This window comes from Punctularia strigosozonata (genome assembly GCF_000264995.1).
Source record: "Punctularia strigosozonata HHB-11173 SS5 unplaced genomic scaffold PUNSTscaffold_3, whole genome shotgun sequence".
Taxonomy (NCBI): domain Eukaryota; kingdom Fungi; phylum Basidiomycota; class Agaricomycetes; order Corticiales; family Punctulariaceae; genus Punctularia; species Punctularia strigosozonata.
Window position 1 is genome coordinate 2,739,880 of NW_006767435.1, and position 22,509 is coordinate 2,762,388.

The 22,509-nt window shown below is 54.2% G+C and overlaps 6 protein-coding genes across 6 annotated transcripts; 2 read left to right on the forward strand and 4 right to left on the reverse strand.

Annotated features, from left to right (window-relative positions):
* The first annotated feature begins 33 nt into the window (after positions 1 to 33).
* PUNSTDRAFT_99476 (uncharacterized protein) lies at positions 34 to 2,373 on the forward strand. Its single transcript, XM_007381539.1, has 9 exons — positions 34 to 448; positions 509 to 739; positions 794 to 979; positions 1,030 to 1,120; positions 1,177 to 1,223; positions 1,279 to 1,359; positions 1,414 to 1,691; positions 1,761 to 1,914; positions 1,972 to 2,373. Exons 1-9 carry the CDS (start codon positions 61 to 63, stop codon positions 2,319 to 2,321), a joined length of 1,806 nt encoding a protein of 601 aa, XP_007381601.1. The 5' UTR covers positions 34 to 60; the 3' UTR covers positions 2,322 to 2,373.
* Positions 2,351 to 5,478, reverse strand: PUNSTDRAFT_99477 (uncharacterized protein). Its single transcript, XM_007381540.1, has 18 exons — positions 5,438 to 5,478; positions 5,295 to 5,382; positions 4,909 to 5,247; positions 4,715 to 4,857; positions 4,645 to 4,663; positions 4,519 to 4,597; positions 4,254 to 4,464; positions 4,060 to 4,194; positions 3,979 to 4,008; positions 3,877 to 3,928; positions 3,712 to 3,813; positions 3,550 to 3,661; positions 3,463 to 3,505; positions 3,317 to 3,413; positions 3,180 to 3,261; positions 3,087 to 3,130; positions 2,570 to 3,030; positions 2,351 to 2,520 (listed from the first exon to the last, which is right to left on the reverse strand). The coding sequence occupies exons 3-18, from the start codon at positions 5,071 to 5,073 to the stop codon at positions 2,511 to 2,513; spliced, it is 1,785 nt and encodes a 594-aa protein (XP_007381602.1). The 5' UTR covers positions 5,074 to 5,247; positions 5,295 to 5,382; positions 5,438 to 5,478; the 3' UTR covers positions 2,351 to 2,510.
* Positions 5,479 to 7,092: 1,614 nt separating this feature from the next.
* PUNSTDRAFT_99480 (fumarate reductase) lies at positions 7,093 to 9,257 on the reverse strand. Its single transcript, XM_007381541.1, has 6 exons — positions 9,124 to 9,257; positions 8,785 to 9,073; positions 8,212 to 8,730; positions 7,951 to 8,157; positions 7,397 to 7,897; positions 7,093 to 7,337 (listed from the first exon to the last, which is right to left on the reverse strand). Exons 1-6 carry the CDS (start codon positions 9,222 to 9,224, stop codon positions 7,194 to 7,196), a joined length of 1,761 nt encoding a protein of 586 aa, XP_007381603.1. The 5' UTR covers positions 9,225 to 9,257; the 3' UTR covers positions 7,093 to 7,193.
* A 1,312-nt stretch (positions 9,258 to 10,569) lies between these two features.
* On the forward strand, positions 10,570 to 11,655 carry PUNSTDRAFT_132208 (uncharacterized protein; the record flags this gene model as incomplete). The annotated part of the gene is made up of 4 exons (XM_007381542.1): positions 10,570 to 10,794; positions 10,848 to 11,079; positions 11,132 to 11,364; positions 11,419 to 11,655. The coding sequence occupies 4 exons, from the start codon at positions 10,570 to 10,572 to the stop codon at positions 11,653 to 11,655; spliced, it is 927 nt and encodes a 308-aa protein (XP_007381604.1).
* A 448-nt stretch (positions 11,656 to 12,103) lies between these two features.
* Positions 12,104 to 17,821, reverse strand: PUNSTDRAFT_132209 (P-loop containing nucleoside triphosphate hydrolase protein; the record flags this gene model as incomplete). The annotated part of the gene is made up of 31 exons (XM_007381543.1): positions 12,104 to 12,114; positions 12,172 to 12,428; positions 12,494 to 12,622; positions 12,676 to 12,756; positions 12,811 to 12,980; positions 13,031 to 13,091; positions 13,144 to 13,198; positions 13,267 to 13,382; positions 13,434 to 13,468; positions 13,523 to 13,582; positions 13,638 to 13,706; positions 13,761 to 13,789; positions 13,847 to 13,916; positions 13,970 to 14,078; positions 14,136 to 14,174; positions 14,235 to 14,329; positions 14,380 to 14,421; positions 14,471 to 14,757; positions 14,817 to 14,885; positions 14,938 to 15,025; positions 15,075 to 15,370; positions 15,429 to 15,698; positions 15,751 to 15,929; positions 15,986 to 16,230; positions 16,287 to 16,389; positions 16,446 to 16,564; positions 16,623 to 16,863; positions 16,919 to 17,097; positions 17,151 to 17,390; positions 17,441 to 17,681; positions 17,739 to 17,821. 31 exons carry the CDS (start codon positions 17,819 to 17,821, stop codon positions 12,104 to 12,106), a joined length of 4,068 nt encoding a protein of 1,355 aa, XP_007381605.1.
* Positions 17,822 to 18,178: 357 nt separating this feature from the next.
* Positions 18,179 to 20,163, reverse strand: PUNSTDRAFT_119214 (uncharacterized protein). The gene is made up of 3 exons (XM_007381544.1): positions 20,113 to 20,163; positions 18,810 to 20,062; positions 18,179 to 18,743 (listed from the first exon to the last, which is right to left on the reverse strand). The coding sequence occupies exons 2-3, from the start codon at positions 20,024 to 20,026 to the stop codon at positions 18,521 to 18,523; spliced, it is 1,440 nt and encodes a 479-aa protein (XP_007381606.1). The 5' UTR covers positions 20,027 to 20,062; positions 20,113 to 20,163; the 3' UTR covers positions 18,179 to 18,520.
* Between the last annotated feature and the right edge of the window lie 2,346 nt (positions 20,164 to 22,509).

Here is a 22,509-nt window from a genome sequence, read left to right on the forward strand (position 1 = left end):
ACCCCACCGTAGCGCATCCTCTGCCATTTCCCCAAACGCCTCTCGGATATCGAGAGCAAGATGGCATCGAGCACCTCCCGCGCCTCGCAAGAGGATGATGCGGCGAGTCAAAAAGGGACTAACTCGTTTCCGCCCAACCGTCCCCAACTAAACTACGGCTCTCTCTCCAACCCCGGTCATGCCCTCGCTGACCCCGAGCGGCCACTTGGGTCTCTGCCTGTTCCTCCGGTCGACAAACCCTACGGGCTCCATCGCGGTCTCTCTGCACGACAGGTGCAGATGATCGCGATCGCCGGGACTATTGGCACTGGATTGTTCTTGGGCACGGGTCGCTCGCTCGCTCAAGGCGGGCCTGCTAGCATGCTCATTTGCTACGGAATCGTTGGGTTCATTGTGTATGTCACGTTGCTGTTACTCGGAGAGATGGCCACGCAGTACCCTGTAGCAGGTACGCAAGCCCATCTCCAGCTTCACGGCTGTTAGCTTAACCACGTCTATGCGTTACAAGGGTCATTCAACGCGTATGCAACGCGCTTCTTCAGCCCCGCTTACGGTTTTGCCCTTTCTTGGAACTATTGGTTCAACGATGCGGTGTCTGTCGCGTCTGACCTCACCGCCGCGCAGCTGGTGTTGCAGTTTTGGCTTCCAAACTACGACAACACTTGGATCATCAGTCTCGTGTTCTGGTTGTTCCTCGTTGGGATCAACGCTATACATGTTCGTGCATACGGCGAGCTAGGTGCGTATATCTAGTTGCCCGATAGTCCGCTGCACCGCTAACGCTTCGCTATAGAATATTGGCTATCCTCATTGAAAGTCGCTACCATCGTCGTATTCATCATCCTCGGCATTCTTGTCAACGTCGGAGTGAACACTGACCATCGGTATATCGGAACCAAAAACTGGCACATCCCCGGAGCACCGTTCGTTGGTGGCTTTGGCGGGTTCGCGCGTGTGTTCGTCACCGCTAGCTTCGCATGTCTGTGCACTTCATATCATGCCAAGACACATATTTAACATGAGCGGCAGACGGGGGCACCGAGAGTTTGGGAATCACCGCGGGCGAAACGAAGAACCCATCGAGGAATATGCCAAGGGTTGTGAAGTTTGTTTTCTGGAGGTGAACCAGTCATATACCTATCATCGCTTAATTCACCCTGACACTGTCCGTCCCAGAATTCTGCTCTTTTACATCCTGTCCATCGCCCTTATTGGCCTTAACGGTGCGTTTGATGGCTGATCCGCTTGACGGCCCGCTGATGCGATCACCCCGTCCAGTTCCTTGGAACTATCCCGGGTTATCCAACAAGACCACAACCACCTCACCGTTCACTATCGTCTTCAAGGAAGCTGGATCTCGTATGTAGCCTACTGATCACTCTAGCCGACCGCATTGACGGATCCTGCGCGCAGATGTGGCTGCTTCCTTTATGAACACCGTCATCCTCACTTCCGTACTATCCGCTGGAAACCACGCGTTGTTTGCGGGCACTCGTGTCCTCTACGGTTTGGCGTCGGTGGAGCCACAAGCTCATGCGCCTAGGTTCTTCAAGCGCACTACAACCCGCGGTGTGCCACTCCCAGCGTTACTGGCGACTAGCAGCATCAGCGCGATCTGCTTCGGGGCCAGCTTTGTGGGCCAAGGACAACTGTGGGGCTGGCTGCAGAACATAGTAGGAGTGTCAAATCAAGTGAGTCATTAGCTCGTCCTATCCTTCGTGACGCGAAAGAACGTGGCTTGTTCGCTTACGTGTGCTCAGATTGCGTGGTTGTCGATCGGATTGGCAAGTTGGAGGTTCAGAAAGGCGTGGATCCAACAGGGCCGGTCTTTAGACGAGATGAAGTTTCGCGCGCGTTGGACATGGCCCTGGGGCCCGCTCTTCGTTATCGTGTCCGTCACCTTCCTCATCCTCGGTGAGTAATACCGTTGTGCGCTCACACCTCACGCTAAACTCGAGCTCTTTGTTCCAGTCCAGGGCTGGTCCTCAATAGCCCGGCACTTTTCCGCCGTGGATTTTGTCTCCTTCTACATCGAGTTGCCCGTCATGCTCGTGATGTTTACCGCCTGGCTCTTCATTCGACGTCCAGCTCATACAGGTGATGGGATCAATGCACCATTGTTATCGGAGGCTACAGATGGTGTTCCAGGTCGTCCGAGGCGTGATTGGTGGAAAGGTGATCTTGTGGATACCGAAATAGTCGATTTGAGGAGAGATGAATACGAGGAAGGAGAAGAGGAGAGAGAGGAAGATGTGGAGAGAATATTGAGGCTCAAAGGGCGCGCAGGATGGCTGTGGAGGTTGTACTACTGGATTGTCTGACGACACCGACGGGCGCTCACATCGTTTCCGAAATAAGTGATGTATTAGGTACCAAGTCACGATATGCATGATCATTGTGATCAGCTCCACAACGTAGTACATATGATATCCAGGGCAAGGCTTCAGCATTAGTCGAAATATAGCACAAAACGTAACAAAAAAGCTTGACGAAGGAGGCTCCTCTTGTCTCTAGAAAGGGCTACTGGGGACAATTAGCAGACATTCAAGCAATTCAAGAAGCTTCGTACGTTTGATTACCGGGTATATTTGGATTGAATCCGTAGGCTCGATCACCTCCATTGAACGACGGTATGGGATCAAAATTCCAATTGTCGAGGTCGAACAGCGAGCCCCCGTACATGGGGGTGGGCTCAGGTTGGGGCGCAGAAGTGCGATTGCCTGATGGTGGCACGACGGAGAAAACGCTCGTATAGAAAGCTTGGGAACCTTCGCTGGAGGCAGTGCTTGGCGCCGCAGAAGGCGATCGGCTGCTGTGACCGTCCTTGGAATTCAGATAATCCTGGGGCTCTGACGAAGAGAAACGCCTCGTGATAATATTGTCCAGGAAGCGGGCATAGAGGCTGGGCGCATGTTGCTCATCAACTGCTGATGCTCGATACCCGGCGATGAATTTTCGGACGAGTTGAATACTCGATGCTTTCTGCGAGTCCGAGAATAAACCCGGGAGCTTAGGCTGCAGAGCGGCCAGCTTATTCAAGATCGATATGGTTAAATACCGGGTGTCGATGACATTGCGAGACGCACCTTCAAGAGGAAAGCAGACGCAAATGCAGCCTGGTCGAACCATGCTGCGCGGGGACATGAGTATGGCTTGGCGCTATGCAGAGTCGGACACACCGTCCGGAGCGTATTTCATGAACTTGCTGGGTATCAATGTTTGCGTAGACATTGTAACAACGTTTGTGGCGCTTTCTAGGCACTGTACGACGGAAAGTCATCGCTCTGTTTCCCAGCGCTTCGAGTGCGTGGCATACCTTGTTGAACAGTTCAGCGTTATCGGCTGTTAGCCCCCTTTTGAGGGCAGCGCGGAACCAGAAGGAGCAGACAAGGAGACGCGAGTACGTCACGGCGCTATAGGTGCCAATGAGCGGACATAAGATAGGGTCGCTGGACAACGTACTAAGGCCACAAATCTCGTCGGAACTTGGCTGAAGCAAGATACACTGACACATTTCAGTCAAGAACTAGATGCGGGCATGAAAACTACCTTCTGGGCAGGACTTAATTTGCTCTTCCATGCGAGTGATCCATTCGTCGTGTAGATCGGTGAGTTTTGCATCGAAGCGTCGCACCTTCTGTTCGATGATCTCCAAACACGACTGCAGCATGTAAACGCCGGAAGTGCGCTGAAGAGGCCGCAATAAAATACCTGCTGAACACCTGTGTTGGATCCCGCAATATCTCTGGATTCTTCAGACCACTCCATCAAGACTTGCAGAAGACAATCGTATGCACAGATTCCCACGTCGCTCTGATAGAGGGGAGATAGCGTATCTGAGCACCTGATGATGGAGCGAGCCATCGTGCCACATACTGGTGAATTATATTCGGAGATTTTGTAGAACGTCGTTAGGTCCACGTAGTCGCTGATCGCGTCTTAACATCAACGGTCGAAACCACGATTCGCAATGCTTACTTTGGTCGTTTCGTGCTGAATGGTTTTCCCCTGGCGACGGGGTCAATACTAGCCTCTTCGGAGAATGCACAAACATCTTACCATCGCGCGGCCATCCCCCATTCCGTTTCGACTAGTAGAATAAAGACACGGATGCCCATGATGGTTTCCCTGTCTCTGATTTCGTTTTTCGGCCCTCTGAATTTGATTTGATGCAGACCAAATTCGACTGCCATTCTGATAATTTTTTTCAGTCACCGCGCCCCAGCAAAGGCATCAATTGAGAGGTGGCGTACGTTGTAGCCAGACGAGCATATATCCAGCTACGATTTTCTTCCCACCTACGATAGGGCGTGGGCCACACAGCCAGGATTAAGAAGGCCTGAGCGACTTCCACGGATTTGAGTCCGTTGACGAGCACCGCTGCGGCCTCATTTTTGGCGAGATCCATAGCCAAGGGGTAGATGTGTTGCTTGCTGGGATGATATCGACTAGCAATTGCACAAACTACGCACGCATCAATCACGCGTTCAGGCGATCCAAGTAAATTATGTATCTCACCGACTGTGAATAGCAGGGGTGAGCGCTTGAATGTTGCAACTGGGGTATAGAGAACGGGATCTAGGATAGGTATCCATGGCTATCACACATCAGCTTGAGGTACTGGGTCCTAACCAAGTCGCCTACGTTCAACCACTCGTAATATCTACGCAGAAAGCGTGAGCAGGGTTCAGTAAGAATTGAAGATTGACCTCACACTTCAAATAACGATACAACATCGGCAGGAGTTACAAAGCCCTGCGCAACGATGGCCGGGAGTGTCGTGGACTCGATCAACTCCTTCCGAGCCGATAGATCGTACGCAGGGCCTGGCCTGAAATAGGAGGCGCTCGCGATACCCTGGTGCGCGTTCAGCACTTTTTCGGAGCCAGGAACGAGCGCAGGTCATACCGTGGCATCAGCACTATCGTCTGATGGTTCATCCTTGCCCTTCTTGTTCCCTAACGCGAGATTTGCAAAGAGGCCTAAAGGAACAGAGGAGTCCGGCAGAGGATTTGGGTCGTCGTCCTCCTGAGCTGAGTCGCTCTCGGAGTCCTCGGACGGGGAGCTGCTCATGTCCTCATCATCCTCATGCTGTGCTTGCCTCCAGTTTTCGGACAGGGCGGCCTGCTTGGGCGTGATCTGCTCCAGCTGGTTGACCCACCCGACGACCTCCGGGTTCGGAGTTTGTCGTCGAGTGCCGGGAAGCGGCGTCGACGGGCTGGAACCGTTGAGCCGAGAGCTTTGGAGCTGGAAGGATTGAGTTGGACGTAAGGCTGGGCGAAAGAAGGACAGACCTGCTGCAGTAGCTGTTGAATTATGCTATTCCGTTCGGCAAGCTGGGCATCCTTTTCTTTGAGCTGGGACACCAGCTGTGGACGTTTGCTGAACAGTTCTAGCATGAGAATCGTACAACGCCGAATGTGGCGACGCCTCTCACTTGGGCCCTCGTGGTTTACGTCCTTCTACCGTACATTCTCGATTCTGGGTTTTGCAGCGCTGGCAAATGTCGCTCCCTTCAGAGAAAACACATCGAAGCTGGGATGGGTGAGCTCAGGAACTTGTGTATTGCTGATCGGGAAGAACGTCCGGCTTACCTTGGCATGATGACAATTTGTACATGCGCCGGGTCTAACAAGGCAATCTCAGAACGCCATGCGGTAAGGTTTCTCATAATGCTCACAGTCTCCGTTTCCTATCCTGGGTGACTGGTGGCTGAAGGTTTTCCATGACGATCTGCATACCGGGTGGTGCAAAGGAGGCCTGAGAAAGCTGACCGGAGGAGGAGGCCGCTGTCGTTAGTCATGAATGGTCAGTAAACAGCTGGAACACGAGAATGGGATATGTGCTCGCCTCCAGGGTGGGCGTATAACGTTTGCTCCGTGGGTGGAAACGTAGTGGAGGAACCGAATTGCATGCTTTCGAATTGGGTCGGCGCATAGTGATATGCCAGGTCATGCATTGTAGGGCCTTGTAACGATCCTGGGTCGGGAAAGTGGGGCATGCGCAACAGCTGCTCGTCCGATGAACGCGACTTGCGTTTCCCCTGGCGGGGCTCAGCGTCGGTCGCTACAGTTGCGTCATAGCTTCGTGAGCAGCGATTGCAAGCATATATCACGATTGAACCTACGGTGCAAGTACGAAGGGTCGAGCGCGTTGTGGAGGGAGTACGACGCCATCTGGGGGATCAACGCGGACGGCAGTGAAGGACGGATGTTGTTGGTGTATGGCGAGCAAGACACAGCCCCACACGAAAGCTGTTGCGATAAAGGGTTTGGTAGGGGCGGAAGGCCCTGCGAAATCCAGAAGATCAGTATAGCGCCGGTGAGTTCGGAGTGGTGCTGGATCGACCGGAGCCGCCTGAACTCGTGCAGGCCCCCTCGTGGATCCCGACAACGTCCGCGATCCTCAGTTGCGAATGGGAGATCGAGTCGCGAGCAGGTGATGAGCTCCCCAGGAATAACTGATGCTCAGAGACGGTGGTCCAGGCTATGATTAGTCGAGATGTGCAGTTGGTGGGTTAGTTCAAGGTTGCCTCGAAACGAGGCGTGGCGCAAGGGGCTACAGTACAATGCTCAGATCAAGACGTGCATGAAGAATTGCAGTATATGTAGTTAACGAGGTTCATATTCAGAGTCGGGCTGTGAGCTGCAGAACCACGGGCAGTGTGGCGGCTGAGGCGGAACCAAATCGAACGCCGCGACTCATCATCGATCATCAAGCCTATACACTCAAAAGTGAACAGGACTATATGACGACGGCAACCAATTGATTTGACCGGTATAAAGACGCAAGTGGTGCGCGTGCAATACAAGGTAACATAGTAAAATCGCATATTTTTATTTGTTCCAATCCCACCCAGGGACATATGAGCATGAAGCAGACAGAGTTCGTGTCAGAATCTAAATACAGACCCGGATCTACAGACGTATCATCTCCGGCGCGTACACTCAGGGCCGGATGGCGATTCTGCTCGTCCGCAGCGAAGCAACGTTGATGGTGGATCTGACGCTGCACCCCAGTCTCGCATGGCTCGCTGTGAGAGCAATCATGGGCGCTGACAGGATACAATCGGGAAGAGACACGTAATGCCCAGGGAGAGAGAGAAATACATATGTGCAATGGTAACGACACAGAACCGATATGTACAATACATCCAAGTGATACGGGCCTCGTACGATTCAAGCAGTGCAGCCCTATTTCTTCAGAGTGCCAATAACGGAGTCCGGCGCGTACCGAGGGATAACCTTCGCGTCGTGGAGCATGTTGAACTCTTCGGTGGCGTCCCGCCCAGCGTACAAAAGGATAGCCTTCTCTCCTCCCGGATGATCCGGAAGGAACTGGGGACACCAAGAGGCATGAGAGTCTGAAGTAGTAAGAAAGAGCAGGAGATACGCACACTGGTAACGTCGAGGACCTGGCCGTTGACGACCACCCAAATGTCGTCCTTCTTGTTGTGCTTCGCAACATCGGCCAGAGTGTACTCACTGCCCTTGTTCACCGGCGCGCCGCTCGACGTTGCCTTCTCCTCCTTTGCCGCCTTGGTGGCGGGCTCCTCCTTGCTGGGCGCTCCGAGGTGACCCGCGACGCTCCCAAGGCGGTCCGCGGCCTTCGATGCGATTGCACTCGTGGCTTGCAGCAGGTATGCGGATGCGGAGTCACCTGATACACGACCGAAGACAACGCATCCAAGGAGGGAAGAACCGCCCAATCGGTTCGCACCATGGACACCACCGGCAACCTCGCCGGCCGCAAAGAGGCCAGGAATCGGCTTGTGCGACGCATCGAGCACCCGGGATTCTGGGTCGATCTCGAGACCACCCATGGTGTAATGAAGAACGGGAGTCATGATGGCGACGTTGAAGAAGTCGTTCATTGACCATTCGCCCTCGGCGAAGAACTAAGCCGCATGTGAGGTTCCATTCACAACCGGTGAATAAGCAATTCACGTACCTTCTTGCCGAAGGGATCCTTCTTTGTCCTCGCGACGGTGTTATATTCGTCGAAGGTCTTTTTGAGCTCCTCCGGCTTGATGCCGATCTCCTTAGCAAGCTCCTCACCGCTGTTGAACTTCTTCATCAAACCACGGCCGACGTAGTGCTTGCAGTGCCACTCGATCTCGTTCGACGCCTTGCCGTTAAGAACGAGGCGAATGGGGTACTGTACAAGTGATCAGCACTATCGAGACGACAGCCAAGCGTACTACTAGCTTACCTTGCCATTTTCCCAAATCTTGCCCGTAACATAGTCACGGTGCTGGAGCTCGTCGACGAATCGCTTACCGGTGTTGTCGAGCAGCAGACCGCCGACGCCACGAAGCGCTTCCGCAGCCAGGAATTTGACTTTTGCCTCCGGCTCGTTGGGGTCAACAAGACCGGTAGGGTGCACCTGCACCTTCTCGAGGTCGACGGCGTTGGCACCGACCGCCATGGCGAGCTTGTGGCCATCACCAGTGCAGTGATCGCCGTTCGTCGTCGGGAGTTCGTAGTACTCGGGACGGTACTTCTTCAGAAGGGAGTCGGAGGTGAAGTCCGCGGCGTAGCCTCCAGTGGCAAGAACCACCGGGCCGTAGGCCTTCTCGGTCTTGCCCTTCACCTCGTAATCGACACCGATGACTGCGCCGGACCCATCCTTGATGAGATTGGTGACGCGCGCCCTCTTGATGATTTTGACGCGATCAGGCGTGCTCTGGGCCAGGTCTTCGAGACGCTCCATCTGGGCGTATGTAATAACCTGCGATCACATGAGACACTATGCGCAAGGAATTCGGGGCATTCTAGCACTCACCATACCAGGGAACTGCGCATTACCACGGTGCGTCCTCGGCTGACTGTGGCCACCGAGACGCGCGACCTTAGACAGATCGAGGCCAAACTTATCCTGAAGCCAGTTGACAGCGTCACCGGAGCGCCCGGTGAGGACCCGAATGAGGTCGTCGCGAGCGAGCTCACGAGCCGACTTCTTGGTGTCCTCGAAGAAAATCTTCGCGGTGTCCGGGATGCCCTGTTCCAGCTGCGTTTGCGTGCCCGCACCGTTGATACCAGACGTAGCCTTAGTGGAGTTTCCACCCATAAACCTGAGCAAGACATGAAGACGAGTTTCATGCGACCGAGATGACGTGCTTACGGTTGCTTGTCGAGCAGGAGGACATTGCCGCCACGCTCAAGCACGGTGTGTGCGGCAGAGAGACCGGCGAGACCACCGCCAACGACAATAACCTGGGCCATTTGAACGGTATGCGGGGAAGGGATAGGGACAGATATGCGCAGAGCAAATGACTGAGAGAGTCTTATAACCGGCGCGGGCCGTTATGGACCAATCACGGGATTTCACTTACTGGATGCCGACCATGTGATTATCTGAACCCCAGTCCGGTATGCGGGTACCGATGATCCGACCCCCCGGGATCGGTACATGCGGGGTGAGGAGCTCGTTCGCTGCAACGGACGATTTTCCTTGCTGAGTAGTGCCTTTGCGTGCCATATCGGATGCCTGGCCTGAGGCAGACATATTCAGCGATGACTGAGGCTCACATGGACAGAACTGGAGGGAACGATTGACAAATCCCGCCGGCACGGCACTGCATTTAGGACGTTCTTCACTGACTGTTCAATCCATCGTATGACTTTGTAGTAATATAGAGAGCCTGGCGTTCTAGGCAAGTGCTAGATCCATTGCTCAACTCAGGAACCCCTCTACTGGCCACCCGTAGGTATGTTCAGATGGTGAGGTATAGGCTCTCCACATTTCTCGCTAGAACGTTCAATACCTGCAGATGTTCGTCATTGGGAGTTAGAGGCAATTCATGCACACGCAGCGCCGGTCTCGGGCCCACCGGGGCGTGTGATTGACCAGAATTTGTATTTGTAGTTGTATTTGTAGAGGTGATGCGGTGTTACCTCAATGTTACCTGGGACATCGGAAGTAACCACATTCCTTGAAATCAGACATGATTGTCGACGTTGGGTGTGATGCAGGACCGCTAACTGTTGATAGAACGTATTACATCAAAACCGTCCGATATTGTGTTCATCTTTACATACATGCATAGCTGCTAGTACACGTTCGCGATATCGATCCAAGCTGCGTAATTACTGTTAGCGACTCAATGAGGTGATTGCTGGTGCCTCACCTCCACCGACATTGTTGTTCGGCCTGCGCTGTGTGCTGTATATCGTTACGTATGGCACACTGTGTACACAATGCGTGAAACGCGGATTTCGAGGCAACAAGCAACCTCATGAGGCTATTGGTGACAAATCGATTGTTCACTGAGCGATGGCAGCACACGAAGACTTTCTACGAGATCGACCAGGGTCGTTATATATACGAACCCAGGGCCAGCGTCGCGCAATGGCGAACGGCACACGGACCCCTGGGTTCTGCCGGGGGGTCGGTGTTCTACACCACGATGACTTTGAGTGACATCACCTGCAGGTTGCCTCCAGGCCGACGTCATGGCCCAAACGCCCGCCTCAAAAGCGGACGGCATCGGTTGGAGGCAACGCAAAGACTTGTATTGTTTCATTGATCTAGCCTACCTCGACCCTTTCATTTTACCTCCGCATCAACATGATCCGCACCCAAGCCCTCCGTGCCGCACCCCGCGCGTCTATCGTCGCCGGCGCACGGCGCATGGCCACCAACAACGCCAACAGGCAGACCGTACCGCCAGCGGCTCCCAACCCCGAGGCGAAGGAGAAGGAGCTTAAGGCGGAGGGCGCAGGCTCAAGCACCATCTACATTCTCACTGCTCTCGCTGCCGCCGCAGGAGGCGTCTACTGGAGCATGTCGCGTGTAGGCAACTGCTACATGAACTCGAAGTTGAGAATACTGACGTATTTGTCCAGGATCCCGCCGCTGATGGCGAAAAGACTAAGCAGAAGGCGAAGGAGGTTCAGCATGATGCCCACGCCAAGGCCGACGAACTGATCGCCAAGGCCAAGAGCGTTGAACCATCCGACAAGGACACCATCTACGCTACTCGCGCTCGTGTGCAGTCTGAAGCCGCTCATGATCGCGATGTTATCGGGCAGGTCAAGGGTTCTGCACTACAGTACAGCAACGACGCCCAGAAGAAGTGTATGTCTTTCGTTCTGACTGCATTCCATCAGCATCTCACTCCCATTATTAGACGCTGAAACTCGTGACGCCGCTCTCGCGAAGGCTCAGCAGGCTCAGTCTGAGGCTGCGTCCAAGTATGGCGCGGTTAAGAGCGATGCCGAGAAGCGCTTGGAGGAAGCGAAATCGGCCGTGTACCACAAATATGAGGGCGTCAAGGACGAAGCAGCTCACTTGCGAGCCGATGCGGAAATGAAGTACGAGGATTCCAAGTCCGGCTGGTTCGGCTGGTGGGGTTCTACCAAGGTCGGTCTCGATTCCGGAAACCTTCGAAGGCTCAGTGTGCTCACGACCATGCAGAAGGATGCACAGGCCAAAGTTGATGCGACCAAGGCGGAGGCCTCCGCCAAGTACGACGCAGTAAAGAGCGAGGCGGAAACGAAGAAGGCGCAAGCGGAACAGGGCTGGTTCAGCTGGCTCGGATGGAGCAAGGCGAAAGGAAGCGAGGCGAAGTACGAGGCAGCGGATACCGTCAAGGAGGGTGCTGACAAGACGAGCGGATGGGCACAAGCCAAGAAGGACGAAGCGCGCCGATGAGCTTCACGCTTTCCCACCTAACTGAACCCCTTCGTGCGATGGCAACACGTGCAAACGAGCGAAGATGTATTATTGCAATGTAGTAATATCATACGTTATAATGGAACAAATCTCTATATCGTTTTGTCGTCGTATTCCGTTCGTGATGCAACAACTCCGCCGGTGACATCTCCATTGGGTCCGAGACCTTGACTCGTCGCTAATTGCCTGAACTTCGAGTTGGGGTTTTGCAAAAGTTCATGGGGACTGGCGCTTTCTACTATCTTTCCGTCCTCCATCACGAGAATATGGTCAAAATCTATGATTGTCGCTGGAGAAGAGGTTATCGACGAGCTCGATACGAACGTCTAAACTCCTCTGGAACACATACCGATACGGTGGGCAACAGCGATAACAGTGCAATCCGCGAAAGCCGTCCTGACCACTTCTCGCATCTGTTCATCGGTCTTCAAATCCAAACTGGTACGTTTATGTGAGTTCGGTCAAGCAACCAGGCGAGGAAAGTGACTTGCCTACTGCTAGCTTCGTCGAGGACGACGATTCGCTTTCGACGCAAGAGAACGCGCGCCAAGCAAAGCAACTGACATTGTCCCTTGGAGAACGAGCCGCTCTCCTCGAGCATCGCGTCCAGTTTCTCTGGCAAAGCGCCGACGGCCTCGGCCATCCCGACGTCCTTCAACGCGGCCCACATCTCCTCCTCATCTCGTAGCCCTTCGGGATCGAGGTTCTCGCGCAACGTGGCTCGCCATATGAATGGTTCTTGGGAGACAAGGCTGAAGAGCACGCCAAACGAACTATCAACCACGATCACCGGCAGGACATACACGAATCTACGCACCTCAATGATCCACGCAAGGTAGTGACGGAGATAGATTGCGTATCAAGGTCATCGATCAGAATTCTGCCGTCCAATAGGGAGTCGTCCAATGCACGGAACAATGCCATGATCAGAGTACTCTTGCCGGAACTACAAAGGCGTATTATTATGAGAACGTCGAGCTGTGGGCGGAGCGAACGTACCCCGTTCTTCCGCACACACCGACCTTCTTTCCCCCAGAAATTCGGAAAGAGACACTGTTCAGTGCGGGAGCGAGGTCGGCTCTGAACAATCGGGGTAAGCGTAAGATGCGGTTGATAGTATATTCACAAACTAACTTGTAGCGCAGCTTGACGTCGTCGAATGTGACAGACCCTGAAGTCGGCCATTGTGTGGGCGGTTTACTCTTCGCTAGCTCGGTGATGTACTTGCTCTCCTCGGGAGGTAAGGAGGAGTACTCGTGGATTCGCGATATTGACACGGAACCATTCTCCAGTTGCCCGATGCTCTGTGCGATCAAGCAGGTTAGACAACGTCTTGTTGAAGAGCTCGACGTACCAAGAGGACTCGGGACAGATCGTCTCCGAGATTTATCAGGTTAGAAAGAGCCAGACCGAGGCTAGCAAGAACATCAGCGACTAGCCGCTTGCATCGAGAATTCGATCGCTTACAAAGCTGGATCTGTAGAGTGGCGAAGGCCCACCGACAATCCAGCGAGCCCGACAGCTAGCACAAAGGTAACAAGACTTAACGCAGTCCTCCTGCAGGATGGCATTAGCAAAAGCAGATTGCACTGAGCGGGAACACTCGCAAGAAACGCAGGCTGGCCAGGCGATAGTAATAGGGGCCTTGACTGCGGTCAAGATGCAGATCATTAATGGACCGGAAGTGGCCTTGAACGCCAAAGGCACTGCACAGGATTATCAGTAATGTATCACTGGCGAAGTTCTGCGAAACATACCGGATCGTCTCCAGACCAGTGAGGGTGGAAGAAAACTATTTGGGGCAGGTCAGATTACATCTTGGCCATACTGCTGCAACATGACATACCCCGGTGTAGAGCGGAGACTTGCTGCCGGCTTCCAGATGCTGTAACTGTTTGGAGGATCTCTATGATCCGCGGGGTCAGCGAGCAACCATGGCTCTTCTACGAGCCTTGACTGACAACATAAAGTTGCAAGACAATCCAGTTTGCGATCACCAATGCAGGGACAGAAACCAAAAGCCAAGGCGTCTTAACGGACGAAGTCAGCTTTCACCAATGGATCAAACGCGAGTCAAGACTCACTGCGATGAAGATGAAAACAGCCGTCCCGACTGTGACGAACGCAGGTGAGATATTTAGAGCGCCACAGTGTATTGCAGAGAACTCACCAATGGTGACACTATCGGTCAACACACTCAAGAAGGATATAGGAAACGCAAAATCAAGCATGAATATGTCCTGACACAAAGGCATGAGTCGCTGGATGCAGAGCCTGCACAAGTGATGATCACCTGCGAGAACCTGTTGAGTATGCGACCTGCGGGAGTCTTCATGAAGAAGGCAGGAACGGTGTTGAAAACGCTCGAAATCTCTGCTTCATGGGCTCTGGGACCGGTATAACTGCGTAAGATCGGTATGGTGAGCATGCGTGACTTGCTGGGTCATGCATCGACACACCTTGTGACGACAGCGCAGTACTGCCTCAAGGAGGCGAGGCTGTATAACGCAATTTTCATTTCAATGGACTAGAATGTGGATATTCGTAGGCATTCGTACCTTATGACAAGGAAGGCAACACTGATCCCTGCATATCCACCAATCCATGGGGCGACGGCAGAGGTGCTGTGCGTAGACCACTCTTTCGTATAGACCTGGCAGGCGTGAGTGCCATGACATGTTGCATTCTACTCCGATGATATACCTGTAAACCAACTCTTATGGCTCCATTCGACATGATCAGCAACTGGGAGCACAAGTCAGCACGGACGCCTTGCATATCAGTCGAGCCGTACCGCAGCCAACACGGTGCGAGGCCATGTGGTCATTTGTGCAAAGAAAATGTAGGGTGTCCATCCCAGAGACTTTGGTGATATGGGTGCTTCGTCATCTTCTTGTTCCGCTACATGCTCCGTCAGAGTCCCGGCAGCATAGATACTATCTTCCTGAATGTCTGGATGAGATTGCGAGTGCTCGGTGTGCGGAACATAACCCTGCTTCTTGATTTCATCCAGTGTGCCCTGATACAGGATGCGACCGGCCTCGAGCACGATGACATTGTTAGCCGCGTGCAGATGCTTAACTAGGATGATGCATCCAAATTCAGAAATGAATGTCGAAGACTGCGGGTGTCAGGCTTACGATTGTGCGTGACAAGGAGGATTGCCTTTCCCGCCAGCAAACCGCCGGAACCAAACAGAGAACGAAATACTGATACAGTTTGAGTTACGAACATAAACAATACCGGTAACAAAGTTCTCACCGTGAAGCTCGGTCTCCGCGTCCAGGGCGCTCAAAGGATCATCTAAGAGAGTCCAGTCGGCGTTGGCGTATACCGCACGAGCAAGCCCCTGAGACACATCAACACTCGTATCACTATAGCGACCTTGTGGGACTCACGATTCTCTGCTTTTGGCCGCCGCTTAGTCTACGTCCCTTCTCTCCCAATAGGGTGCCATCTCCTCTAGGCATCCTTCTTATGTCTTCGGTGAGAGCGCATGCATCCAGAACACGGAAGTAACGATCTGCATCGAATTCCAGCCCGAAAACGACATTTTCGCGGATTGTTCCAGGGATGATGAACGCATCCTGTTGCGCGTATGCAATGGGCGACTGCAGAGATGCGTAGAAACCAGATTTCTTGACTGTCTCGCCTAGAATTGAGGCGAGGAGAAGTGATTTACCCTTCATATTCTCTATGCATCAATGACTCCGTGAATAGAGAATGCTGGGTACACACTGAGGCTACGGCACCGACACACATATGCACACCAGGTCCCGAAAGCTCTAGATCAATGTCTTGAAGAAAGGCATCCGATTTGGTCGACCAAGAGAAGGAGGCAGATTGCATCGATATGGTTGTCCCCTGCGTTCTGAGCAGTTCATCCTTGATCTTCTCGTCCTCGTAATCGGTCTCCCTATCCTTCTCAACTGGGGACTTATCAACTCGTTCCGGCAGTAGCAAAAACTCGTGAATGCGTTTCAGCGATGCGTATGAAGCCGCCAGTGCGGGGAGAGTTTGGCCTGTCGAGGAGATTCGATGAATATTTTGGGGCTGCGAGATGGTTGACGTTACCAAGGAGATTTAGCGGGCTGTCCAGCAGGCTGACTGTCGCAACAATCGTGAACAATCTTTGAGGATTGAGCGGTGCTTTGCCTTGTGAGGCCACCAGTCCCGCGTATGGCCCGATTACGGATAACAGAGAGAAAACGTAAGCTGTATTGGATAGCGCAACAGCAACGACCAGGGTGTCGCTGCGGAAGGAAGATCGTATCAGCACGATATTCCCAACAGCGACATTATCACGTACTAGTAGATACGCGCGTGTTTCGTCTCCGCAATACGCAACTCTGCGGCTTTCCGCGCAAGAATGCCTTCATATCTCGCCCACTTGATGGGAAGGAAATTTTGAAGCACCGATGAGAGGAATTTCACCCGCTCGTCCGTAGATTTCAGCCATGCTGCCTGCCGTTTCCCGATCGGTGCCCCCACAAACCCTGCTAGTGCAATGACCACAAATGTCACTCCAAGCGGTAAGAACGCTGGCCATGTTGCCTATACAAGAGGTGAATCCGGCAGATCTGATGCAGAAAAGTGAACAGAAGACTGACTTGATTGTACAAGATGATGATGGAGAGAACGATGGATACGAGCGCCGCCCAAACCTCATGAAATATTTGCATCCCTTCGCATATTCTTTCCACGTCGACGGACCTGGTGAAAGGAATCCAGTCAGGGGTGCAGGCTGATTGTGTCGCGTAGTGTCATACATATAAGTACTTGCAGCGCCGCTACCGACAGAGCGTCCCGTTTCCAAGTTCAGTCTCAGCGATTTCTCATATATCATGCCGACCAGAGCGCCTCTATACGTGATAACAACGTCGTACACCTTCAAATGATAAAAGATGGATCCGACGTCTTTCGAAATACAACACAAACAAGCGCACCTCTTCCAGATAGAGGGAGACGGAGATGGCTAATACTGCGTATACGCAGACGAATGCGCCAACCAGTGCCCAGCCGACGTCGGAAGGCCGCTCGGGGTTGGAGATGAAGCCGACCATCTGGTTCACAAGAAGCGGTTGCGCAAACGTCGCGAACAGCTGGATGAGGCGCGGCAGAATCGGTGTAAGGAACATGCCTCCAAACGCGGTTAAGGAGGCTCGAGAAAGATAGCTCGACGTTCGACTGGAAGACAACATATTGAGATTGCTGCCAAGACGAGTAGTGATTGCAATCATACGGTGTCTGCTGAAGCGCCTTCTGCAAGGTCGTCTTCGAAGCCGAAGCGTGCATGAACTCGGGGATATCTGAGCAGTCGTCGATTGTCAGGGTGGTCTTGCGGCCTTTCCACAGAAGAGGGAATAGCCAGAAGTATAACGAGCGGTATATCCAGCTTGCCGTAATCGCTTTTGGCAGCGTCTACAAATAAGGATCAGATATATATACCGAACCAAATGTAATTCTCACTGCACCTGATCTTGCAGAAGAGCACGTTTATGGATGAGTTCCACGCACATAACCGCAAGATATGATGCCACGAGAAGTACGCAGGCAATGAAGAGGCCATGTTCGGCGTGGTCCAGGCCGATCAACACGTACGTCCGCACAGTCGCGGCCGTAAAGATGCTTTTCAACAAGGCGTAGCAGGTAACAAGCGCACTAGGCCGGACAGAATTGAAGTGCTCGTAATAAACGAGAACTGACATGACCACCTGACGAGGATGTGAACACACGTAGTGCGTGATAACGAAAAACACCTTACACTACTAATGACTTGTACAATCGGGGAGGCGACCCACAGCGAGAGTGTGCCTCGGTTATGCGCGCGTGTCTCAAGCACGGTATTCGCGACGCAAAGCGAAATGCATGACAAGCAGGCGAACGCCTTCGTAGGAAGGAGCCCGAAACCGAGCTTACGAACAGCGGAACCCGATCGCGAGAGTTGAAACACCCGTACGCCTGCTAACATCAGGAACACCAGATCAGGTAGAGTCGACATGATGCTAGACAGATGTCAGGCGATGTTGGAATATAGTAGCTTGTTGTAAAAGTCTGCTCACGTCTGCTCGAATCTAAGGGTGAAGTCCAGGAACCGGCAGGTGGACCCTGGCCCGAAGGACGAATCCTGGGAGCAGGACGACATGGCGGCAGGTAGCGGGTTTGGGACGAGCATGAAACCACGAAAGGCATTGATATATTCTAACCTGCTATCCTGAAGGCCCGCAGTCCCAAACCGCACACGCAAGCGCCCGCTCGACTCATCACGGACCCGGTATCCCAATCACGGTCTGGCTTTGGGAGACGTTCAGGTGTGCATAGCCACTGCGCCCGCAGCAACGCTTGCGCGTACGCAGGACCGGTTCCACGCAAACCTATTGAGCACTCGCGCCAAAGCTATCCTATCTCAATGTTTGTCGGCACACGGACTGCATGCTCATTGGACCTCGCATTGCTGCTCGACAAGCAACGCAGGCTCACCATGGGCCGGGATGGGTCAAGTAATCTAGGCGTCTGGCAAGTATTGAACTCTATTTTTCACGTACCATAACCGTAGTAGTGGCCACAGACGTCCGCATACTGTGCTTTCAGCCGTCCTAGATTCGTGCAGCTATAAGCCGGCCCTTGGTACGTATGTGAGATGACCACCGCGGCCCCGCTCCTGTTATCGGCGATTGGACACAAGCGTCCAGAATATCGAACGGAAGCCATCCAAACGTTTTTCCGTGGTCACTGGAGCGTACACTCCGAGATACACAAGAGGGGCTCGATGGCGAGGTCGAGTCAAAGGTTTCTCGCGCTTCTTCGACCAAAGGAAGCAGGGCGAGTACTAATCCAGATGTACTCAGTCGTCCGATACCGACTCGACGGAAGCCGCATAGCGGCCCTGTGGCTTCCGTTTGGTCTGGTGAGGTGAATCCAGGATCGTTCCCAAGCGTTCGATCCGCTCTCGCACGCTCGCCGATCCCGACGGAGCTCGCGTAACGACCCCAGGTGGTGGAACCGGTATCGGATTATGGTTGTTGGAGCGCACCAGGAGATCGTCGTTGAATTCGCTGCCGGCGTCACTGTGGTCCCGAACGGTTGCTAGTCAATACACCACGACAAACAAGCTATGCGACAAAAAAGCCTACCTGCCAAATCTCGACCCGCGTAGCGAATCCCGATCGCCGCCGCCTTTCGGCGCGTCCGAGAAGATGGAGAAGGGTCTATTCAGAGGTGCCGGCGTGGCACCGGCATTCATGTTGGTGCTGATAGTTCCCCACGACGATCCATACGGGCTTGATGCAGTCCGTGGGCTCCATCCCACTGTAGAAGGCGGGAGCGGCACCCGTGCGGCAGCAGCCGTGGCGCTGCTTGTCGTGCCACCGCTGCTTGTCCGCGTCCGCGCCGAACGGGAAGAAGCAGGCCGCCCCGGCTGTGGATATGACACGCCGCTAGGCAGTGGTGCTTCCTCGTAGCGGGGCGTTGCGCCTGCCATATGTTTCGGACGTTGCGGTGGTGTTGTCAAAGTGTCAAGGCTGCCTAAGCTCGAAGAGATTTCGTCGTCGGGCTCGGACGACTCCGGGGTTGGAATGTTGCGGCTGAGCTCAGTCTGAATCGCCGGAGTACCTCGTCCACCGTAGATGTTGACGGGTGCTCTCCTCGCGCTGCCACGCGACCTGTCGCTATACACACCCGGGGGTGGGACAGGGACGACAGATGGCGCGGGTACCGGCATGGCGGTAGGGGCGGGTGCAGGTACTGGAGCACTGTTACTGGGATTACTCGGCATTCCGGATGTTGCAGGCTCGATCTCGAAACTTCCGGGCATAGGGGCTCCAGCTCCTGGGTCTACGCGCATGACGCTGGGTACCGACGGCGCACGAGGAATCACGGGAGCAGATGGCGGCCGCGAAGGCGCGTTGGCTGTTCTAGGTTGGTTGACCATCGCGTTTCCAACGGTGATCGGAGGTTGCGGAGCTATCTGAACTGGGACAGCTCCCGGCGTTTGCGCATACTGTTCGGCTGACAGTGGCGGGGCCATAGGTACAAAGCCTGCCGGCAATCCAGTTGGCATGAATCCGGGCGGAAGACCCCCGAACATTGGTTGAGGCTGAGGAGCCGAGCCAGAAGGTACATATGGTGCTGACCCCGACGAAGACGACCCAGGATAAGGTACGCCGACCGGTGGTGCAGCATAAGAGGGAGGGCCAGCGGTCGAGGGCATTGCGTACGATTCACTACCCGTACCAGGTGCGGGAGGTATAAAGGGCGCAACATTGTCTTCAGCCAAGTAATTCGGGTCCGAAGGTTCCGGAACTGCCGGGAGAGGGGAGTGCGCACTCTCTGGGCTGAGAAAGCCGACCATCGTCGTGCGCCTGGAAGTGTTGGAGGGAGGACGCGACTGTATAGCATGTTCAGTATGCACCTGGATGATGATGATGATACACTAACTGGAGGCTGGACGGTGATATTAACCGCACTGCTCGTGGATGAGCGGAAACTCCTGTTTGATGGTTCCAAGGGGGGGCGCAGCGTGTTTCCGATGGTAGGCGTTGCGGAGGGTGGACGCGCAGGCGTCCTCCGTCCGTCTGTGACACCAGAACTCATTCCACCATTCTCATACAGGGGTACAGGAGCAGCCTGCATGGCTGGAGTGAATGTCTGGAGACTAGGTTTTCTGTTTGCCTCTGGTGCAGGACTGGCTTCAGGGATGACGCTGAGCTCGCGCTCGCCGCGACCCCGAGGGATGCCTCGATCGCGGAGCCTGCTGCCGCCGGCATCCGTTTCTGGCGGCGTGACCAGATCCATTTTCGACAGGTTCGTCGATCGCGAGGTCGACGAATCAGGCGACGATCCTCGTCTTGGGCGAGTCCTGAAGCTGGTCGTGGTCGGTGGCGCCGAAGGAGGGGCTGCATGTACAATGCGTACAGGTCGAATATCTTCTATGTCGATTGGGGACGTAAGGGTGGGAGATGCTGTGGTGGCGGGGGTAGCGGTCGGGGGAGGATATCTGCCCTCAAATTCGTGCGCAGGTGGCAAGCGTATCTGCCCGTCGTTGTCCATGTTCGGAATCCAGCCTTCTGGAGGCATATCCACTGGCGTGTGTCCGGGTGAACGAGGATAATTATGCATAATGACCGGATGTATCTGGCCGTCGTCGGGTGGTGGAGGGGGAACAGGAGCAGGGATATCGGGCCCGGTCTCGGTCGTAGCAGAGACCAGAGGTGTGTCACCGAAGGTGCGGATGGGTCCACCAAGGGACTCGTAGGTGCCAGGAGAGATATCTTCCTCTTCCTCCTCCTCCTCTTCCTGGTCTGCGCCGATTTCTTCCATGGTACGGAACCTGCCCTCGGCGTAGCCCGCGTATCTTCCCCGTTCCAAGCCCTCCCGCAAGCCCTGCCTTCGTCCCTCCTCCCTAGCCATGTCCATCAGTCGCTCCTCCCTCAACCTGCGCGCCGTGGAACGAGCGCTTGCTGCCGCCTGTTCTGCGTCGCTCCTCTGGGTTTCGATAGCCTCGAGGATCTTCTGAGCACGATCGATCTCCGCCTGTGCTTGGGCTAGCTGCTGTTGGTAAAGTCGTAGCTCCTCCTTTGCACGCTTGACCTCCTGCTCTGCTAGTCGACGACCATCGTCAATAGCCCGGAAGCGCAAGGCAGCTTCCCGCGCCCGATGCTCGTTGTCGTCCGCTCGAGCGGCTTCTAGGTGCACCTGCCGCGACACATCGCCGAGGACACGCTCAAGGTCTCGAGTTTCGCGTTGTTGGTAGAGCAGCAGCCGGGCGAGCTGCTTGGAGGAGATGCCAGCGAAGTCGCTTTCCCGGTTCTTCGCCGCTTGTCGACGAGTTGACTTGAGATTGTCGTCATATTGGTGCGAAGAGCCGTTCGCGACGTCTACATGATTCATTACTGGTCGTTATCGGAGTTCTCTCTATCGTTCTATCGTGGTTCGAAGCGTGGTCCGAACGAGGGGGTCCAGCTCGTCGAGATTATAGAGTACAAAGATGATACGAGTTGTGGTGAAAGGCAGAAGCAGAGAGATACAAGGAGTCGTGAGTTACGGGTGTTTGTACCAATTACACGCTTGAAGCGACGAGAGCAACCTCTGCGAGTCGTGGGCGCTGTCGAGGAGAGCGCCTCGCGGTGGGATGACGTACATTTGGACGATCTTCATGGCAGACTGGTCGATCGAGATCTCTCCTACATAGTATGCTCCATTGGCTGCTCGCCGGAGATACGTACACGAGCAACAACACGACCCCTGGTTGTCCTTCTGCTCATCTCCAAGGCTTGACGCCATTTCGACGATCTTGTCTGTGCACGAAGCTCCACGACATCAAGTAGGCTCGCGCCACTCCCAACATGGTCAGCGAGAACGACGGGGCTTTAGCTAGTAGGTCTTCTCCACGGCTCCACGTTACCAGATGCAGTCGCACCCTCGGGCTAGAGAGCGATCTTCGATACGTCCTCTTGAAACTGTGTATCATCGACGCTGGAGCGTACACCGTCCATGGGATCTCCTGTCGACGATGAATGACCTCAGCGATTCGAGAGCCGCTGCTGGTTAGTGTTGCTCTTGCTAACACGGGATCACACAATACGACCTTTACCATGCAAGGCAGACCACCATATCCGCATAAAAGCGCGACGTCGTAGCCAGTGAGCTTGAACCTCTCCCATAATCGAATCATGCTCGCCGCTATCCTTTCACAAATGTCTCGCAGGTCTCTGACACCGAGTGGGGGTATGATATCTGCGTCTATCCACCTCCACAGCCTTGCGCATTGCGATGGAGGTCCGCATCAGATGCTGTCGGATCTGTATCGCTGCAAATTATCATTGTGTAGGATCC